The 6,107-nt window shown below is 69.8% G+C and overlaps 1 protein-coding gene across 1 annotated transcript; it reads right to left on the bottom strand.

The window, feature by feature from the left end:
• Positions 1-3,142: 3,142 nt before the first annotated feature.
• Positions 3,143-5,803, bottom strand: LOC106002811 (serine/arginine repetitive matrix protein 3-like; the record flags this gene model as incomplete). The annotated part of the gene is made up of 3 exons (XM_013037589.1): positions 3,143-3,597; positions 3,938-4,870; positions 5,258-5,803. Coding segments are annotated over 3 exons (1,934 nt in total), but the record flags the coding sequence as incomplete, so codon positions are not given.
• Positions 5,804-6,107: the final 304 nt, after the last annotated feature.

The following is a 6,107-nucleotide window of genomic DNA, read 5'->3' as shown; positions in this document are numbered from 1 at the left end:
GTTTGGCTTTCCTGTCATTTAGTGATGGGTGAGTGGACTCACGCTTCCCCACGGCGCTGTCACCGTGGTTTTCCAGACCTGTGTGCGTGACGTACCTACTCTCTCTGTGTTAGAAGAAACCTCTCTCGGGCCTTCCCCCTGCCCTTTCCCCTGCCTGTGAGGGGTGGCGGGTGGGGGCGAGGGGAGGGAGTGTGTTGTGGGGCGGGCGAGCAGTGGACTTTCACAAGTGAGCGGGGTGCCTCCCGAGGGCTCGTCTCTTGCTGGAGCCGACCCATCTTTGGGAGTTTTTTCTTTCTTTCTTTCTTTCTTTCTTTCTTTCTTTCTTTCTTTCTTTCTTTCTTTCTTTCTGGTTTCCATCTGGGGGAAAAAGAAAACAAAACGTACAACCCCCCCCCAAAAAAGACGGGCAGGCAGACGGTGGGACGAGCGCTCACTTGCCCTTTTCTGGCCATGTTGGGCGGGGGTGGGGGTCTTGCCACGGGCGGCGGAGTTCGTGCGGGTGGCCGGTTCGTTTTCTCTCGTGGTGCAGGCCTGCCGTCTTTGCCGCCCCTTACCGATCCCGGCTTCCCTTTTTCTCGGGTTCGGGCCGCTCCGTTCGGGCGAACCGCGAACCCCGTCCTGGTTCCTGGTTTCACTTTGGTCGCCGGCGGCGGCGGCGGCGGCGGCGGCGGCGGCGGCGGCGGCGGCGGCTCGATCTCGGTCTAGGTCTCTGGTGGCTCTGGTGTCGCTCGTGAGGTCGCAGAGAGGACCCGGCTGCGGGTCCTGACCTAGGTTGTGCCTCTCGGTGCGTGGCGGTGGGGAGTGAGGCGATTTGTTTCCGTGTTCTGTGTCTCCGGAGCTCTGAGCCGGCCGGCGCGCGCCGATCCGGGGTACGGCGGCTCGGTGGAGTCGGTCGTTGGAAGGCGGTTGTCGTGCTCCCCCTGGCGTCCGCTTTGATATGACAGTCCCCTCGTTCTCAGCCGAGCGAGCGAGTGAAGGAGGAGGTCTGGCGGCAGCGAGCCGGGCGGAGGCCCGGCCTCTGCCGGGTGCCGGGCGCGACTGTCGCCGTGGTGTCGCTGTGGCGCCGGGGCGGCTGTTCTGTCGGACTTTGCGCCCGCAGGCGAGCGCGGGGTGGGGCCGTGCGTCGCCCGCTCTCTCTTCCGTGCCCGGTCTGTGCGGGGGTGGCAGCTTTGTCGGGTCGACCAGTAGTTCTGTCTGGGCCCGACGCCTTGTCCTCCTCCCCTCCCTGGACTCTGGTCTTCGAGGGCGAACGAAGGAGAGTACGAGGGACGTCTCGGGAGTCGGGGGAAAGGGTCCCCGGGTGAGCCGATAGGTGGCGGGGCCGGTCCCGGCCCGGACTCGGACCACCCCCCCCCCTCCCCGGAGTCACCTCCGAGTGAGCGCTTGGCGCGTGCCGGGCGCGAGGGCCTGGGTCGCCGGCCCCGTGTGGCCTCCCTCCACGGCCCCGGCGGCGGGAGGAGCCGTGGGCACGGCCGAGGCGAGCCTCGGGGCCGCGACCTACACCCCCCTCCCGTCCCCGACATAGGAGGGTCGTCGGAGTCACCTCCGAGTGAGCGCTTGGCGCGAGCCGGGCGCGAGGGCCTGGGTCGCCGGCCCCGTGTGGCCTCCCTCCACGGCCTCCTCCACGGCCCCGGCGGACGGAGGACAGACCTCTCCGGCGCGAGGAGCCGTGGGCACGGCCGAGGCGAGCCTCGGGGCCGGGACCTACCTACCTACCTACCTACCTACCATCTGCGGCGTGCGCGATGGCGGGGACTTGCCCGGTGGGCCCTGCGTAGGGGAAAGATCGAGGCGGAGGGAGCACCTCGGGAGTCGGGGACCCGAGCCCGGGAGTCCCGGGTGGGTGCGTGCTGGTGGCAGGGTGCTCACCACCGACCCCGCGCGGTGTGGGTGTGGTGGTTGGGTGCCTCTCGGAGTGGGTGCCTCGCGTCTGCCGGGGAAGGCTCCCCGTACCGCCCGTGCCGTGAGCCCGTGCGCACCCGGGGTAGTGGGGCGGGCGCGTCCCCCCCCCCGCTCCCGCCCTCGCTCTTCGTCTTGTCTTCGCCTTGTGTGGTCGACCAGCTGTCCCTGAGAGTTCCGTGTCTGGCTCTGTTGGGGACGTGTTGGGGACAGGTGTCCCCGATGTGGTTTCCGAGGGGTCCCTGTCGCCAGCGAGTTGTCGCCCCTGCCTGACGACCTGGTTTTGGCGTGGTGACGTGAGGATTTTGTACCTGCAGGAGGGTGCTGGCATGCCGTGTCCCGGTGGCTGTCAGCGGGTCTTTTGGGGCTCTCTCGGATGCTGTGTGCCGGGCCTTTCCCGTCTCTTCCCGGTCCGGGTCCCCCCGTCCTTTCCACCCCGCACCCCGGGCTCCCGCTGCCCTGAGCAGGCCCTGTCCCTGTGGTGGCTCGTGGTTGTGGTGGCGGTTGGGTGGTGGCTGGCGGCTGAGTTGAGTCCCGTCGTCCTTGATCTCTCCCCCGCTCCCGGTGCCGGATTCTGGCCCATGCCTCGGCACGCCGAGGAGGAGAGTGGTTGGTTGCCTGGGGTGCATAGGTAGGCCCGCGCGGTGTGCTTCCCTCGCCGTGGCCAGCTTTGAGGAGGAGAAGGGGGGGGGCGAGTCCTGCCTTCCGTGTGCGGCATCCCCGTTCTGCCGTCGGGCTCGTCCGACCTCCGTGGCTTTTTTTTTTTTCCCCTATCACCCCTAGCTCCTCCAACTCAACTCCCCCGACCTGCCGCTTCCCGATGGCGGGGCCTGGTCGGCCGCTGAGCTGCGCTACTCCCGAGCGCTGTCCGTGGCTCTTTTTCTTTTTTTCTTTTTTTTTTTTTTCTTCCCTTTCTAGCTTCTTCGGTCCTGTGCCCGGCAGGGGAGGTGTCCTGGTTATCCCGAGTGCCGGGGACGCTCCAGCCCGTGGTACTTTTTTCATTTCTTTTTTTTCTTGATTTTTTTTTTTTCTTTTTACCTCGCTCGTGACTCACGAAAGGGTGTCTGTCCTGGGTACGCTTTTATTCCCAGGCTGTTGGCCCTCCCGGGAGCCGAGCTTCCTGGGCCACCGCCTCCCGAGTGCCGTGTGGCTGTCTTCTCCACCCCCTCGGTGTGATTGATGTGGTGACGTTGCGATCTCCTTCGGGCCCGGGCCTAAGCTGCGCCAGGCGAGGGACGGACATTCATGGCGAATGGGACCGCTCTTCTCGTTCTGCCCGTGGGCCCCTGCCCTCGCCGTCCCACCGTGCCGGCGCCGGTGGTGCGCGGGGAGGCAGGGGTGCGGCGACCGGGTCCGGCTGCGCTCTCCCTGCCCTCGCCCGTGAGGTCGGGGACTTGTACACGCTGGAGGAGGGGGGCGCCCTGATCTTGCTCCTCTCTTCCCGTGACTCGTTATCGGCACGGGGGTCGGCTCTCTCCGCGGAGAGGGAGGGTCGGTGCTCCGTGCTTGCCCGTGCTGTGTGGTGTGCAAAGCCGCGCCTCGCGCTCTGCCCTCTCGCGGTGCTCCCGGAACGCTCCCGGTCGGTTCTCTCAGGTGCCTGAGGCTGAGTGGTGGTGTCGTTCCCGATCCTGGCGTTGTCCGCTGCCTGTGCCAGCCTGCCGCCCGCGGTGTGTCCCGGCCGTCCTTGGGTTCGTGGGGCTTTTGTGCGAGTGAGAGGTTATCGCTGAGATTGACATCTCTGCTGAGGGGGGGGTCGAGGCGGTTCCCCAGAGGAGCGCTCTTCCCTTGTCGCGCTGGGCGGTGGCTTCCCCGCGTGAGCTTGCCGCCCTCCCTGGTCCTTGGCTTGTCTTCCCTGCCGTGTCACCTGGCTTTTATCGTACCGGGGGACCTGAGATGTTGCAGTGGGAGGCGAGCCGGGCCTGTGTGGGCTTCCCGCCCGTGTGCGCGACCTTGCTCTGGCCCCGCACGGCAAGGCCGACCGACCGGGGTTGGTGTTGCTGCTGCCGCAGACCCCCCCCGCCTGCCCCCCCACCCCTACCTGCCCCCGTGGTGGGAAGGATGGACGCCTTTGATGTGTGCTGGTCCCGGCGGGGTTCCCGTCGGGGTTGGGTGCGGGCCACCCTCAGAGTGAGGAGAGGTTCTCTAGCGATCCTCGTTCGGGAAGCGGCGTGCGCTGCTGGGTTGGCGGGGGCCCGCCCCCGATGGGCTCCCGCGGCCCTGCCGCTCCCTGTCCCGCTTTTGAGCGTAAGTGGCTGCCCGCGTTGGTGACTGCGTGCCCGCGCCTCCCCCCTCCGAGCTGGGGGAGGGTCCCGCGGGGCCTCTCCCGGGCCGTCGTCTGGTGTGGTGAGTGGAGGACGTTCCCGATCCGTCCCCGCCCCTGCCTCGCGTGCGGTGTGTCGAGTGGCGGAGCCCTGGAGCCTGTGCTGGGTCGCGATGCGAGGGCGTGTGGTGTGTGGCTTCCCGGCCTCGTGCTTGGGGTGCCGTGGGGTTTTTGGGGGTCCCGTCCCCCTCCCCCTCCGGCCCCTGGCGACGCGGTTCCCGAGCGTCTGTGTGGGCCGCCGCCCGTTGGCGACGACGGCGCTGTGCGGGCGCTGGGCCCCGCGGTGTTCCGCGGCCGCCGTGCCCGTGGTGGTGTGCCGCTCGGGGGGGTTCTGGCCCTCCGGAGCCGAGGATCCCGGTGTGTGTGGGCCCTGCTCACACGGCCGAAAGAGAGGCGGTCGATGATGGGTGCTGTGCCCGGCGGCGTGGATGGATGCGGTGGGGCCCTGCCTGGCGCGGGCGGCTCCGCGGGCGCTCGCGGGGTCTTTGAGGTGCGTGCGAGAGCTGCCTTTTCCCTCTCCGGGCCTCTTTTGGGGGGGCCCGCCGCTGCCGCGGTGGGGGTTTCCGGTCCGCTGGTCGGCCGGCTCGGTGTCCCAGGCGTTGCGCGGGACCGCCCCGGAGTTGGGGGTGGTGAGATCCCGCGTCCGTTTACCTGGCGTGCCGGCTGTGCCCGGAAAGGTCTCGCCTCCCCGTTGGTTTGTGGCTGCGCCGCCCGCCCGTGTTGAGGGGGTGGCCGCTCGCTCACTCGCCTCTCACCCCGGTGACCCGACCCGATGAGCCTCCCGCTGCTCTTATGGCCCTCCTCACCCGCACCAGCCTTCCGCGATCCTCACCGGTTTGGCCTGGTGGCCGGCCACCGGCGGACGGTCGAGTTGGGCGTGTGTGGTGTTCTCTTGGGGAGGGGGGACGGCGCTCGGCTCGCGAGGCTGCTCTCCCGGTGTGGGGGAGGCACGTCGCGGCGGTGGCGGCTTTTAAAGGGTCTTCCCCGGATCGGTTTTGCTCACGACGCGAGGGCTCCTGCCAGCGGGACCGCCGGTACGCCGCGGGGGCGATGGTGGTGAGATTCCCGCGTGCGTCCCTCGCTCGGGAGTTGGCCGTCCGAGGGCCCGAAGCCGGCGTGACCGTGTCTCCTCCCGCTGGGCGCCGCCTCGCGCGCCTGCGCGTTTGTCGTCCCGGGTTCCCGCGCCTCCCTCCTGCTCGCCGTGCGTAGGCTTGCCCGCATCGTCTCCTCCGTCTCGAGCCGTGTGGCTTCGTCCCCGCCCCGGTCCCGGATCCGGGGTGTTGTGCTCTCTCGGCGCGTTGCCGCCGCGTGCCCGGCGCGACCCCGGTTCCCGTGCCTGGCCCCGTCCGCTCTGTGCCGGCGGTGTCCGCGTGTGAGCGCGCTCGCGTGCGTTGGGTTTGGTGTCGCCCGCCTCCCGGGGTCCCTGCCGCCGCCTCCGGCCGCCGCCGTTGGCCGGTGACTTGTCGCCGACGGGTCGTCGCCGCGGACCCCCGACCCCCTGCCGGCACCGCCGGTCCGCGGCGGCGCGGGTCGTTGTGCGCTCGGCCCCCGCGTCCGTGCGAGCGAGTGAATTCGGGCCGGCTTCTGAGGGAGGCGGAGAAGAACCCCGTGGCCGTGTGGCGTGCGTCGCGTTGTGTGTGTTCACCCCCCGGCTTCCTGGCCGCCCGGGTGTGCGCCGCACGCGACCCGGCCGGCTGGCCGGCTGGGCCGTGGACGTCGGCGCGCCGCCTCCGGGCGGAGGAGGGGCCTGGCTCTCCTCCCCCGTCCGTGTGTGCGCGCCGCCGCTCCCGTGCCCGCCGGGCCGGCAGGCGGGGTGTCGGTGATGCGGTGCCCTCGCGCTTGGGTGCGGTGCGGTGCCCTTCACCCCCCTCCGGCCACGGGTCCCCTG

This window comes from Dipodomys ordii, unplaced genomic scaffold (genome assembly GCF_000151885.1).
Source record: "Dipodomys ordii isolate 6190 unplaced genomic scaffold, Dord_2.0 Scaffold1000001983, whole genome shotgun sequence".
NCBI classification, from domain to species: Eukaryota; Metazoa; Chordata; class Mammalia; order Rodentia; family Heteromyidae; genus Dipodomys; species Dipodomys ordii.
This window is presented reverse-complemented; position numbering and strand designations above follow the sequence as displayed.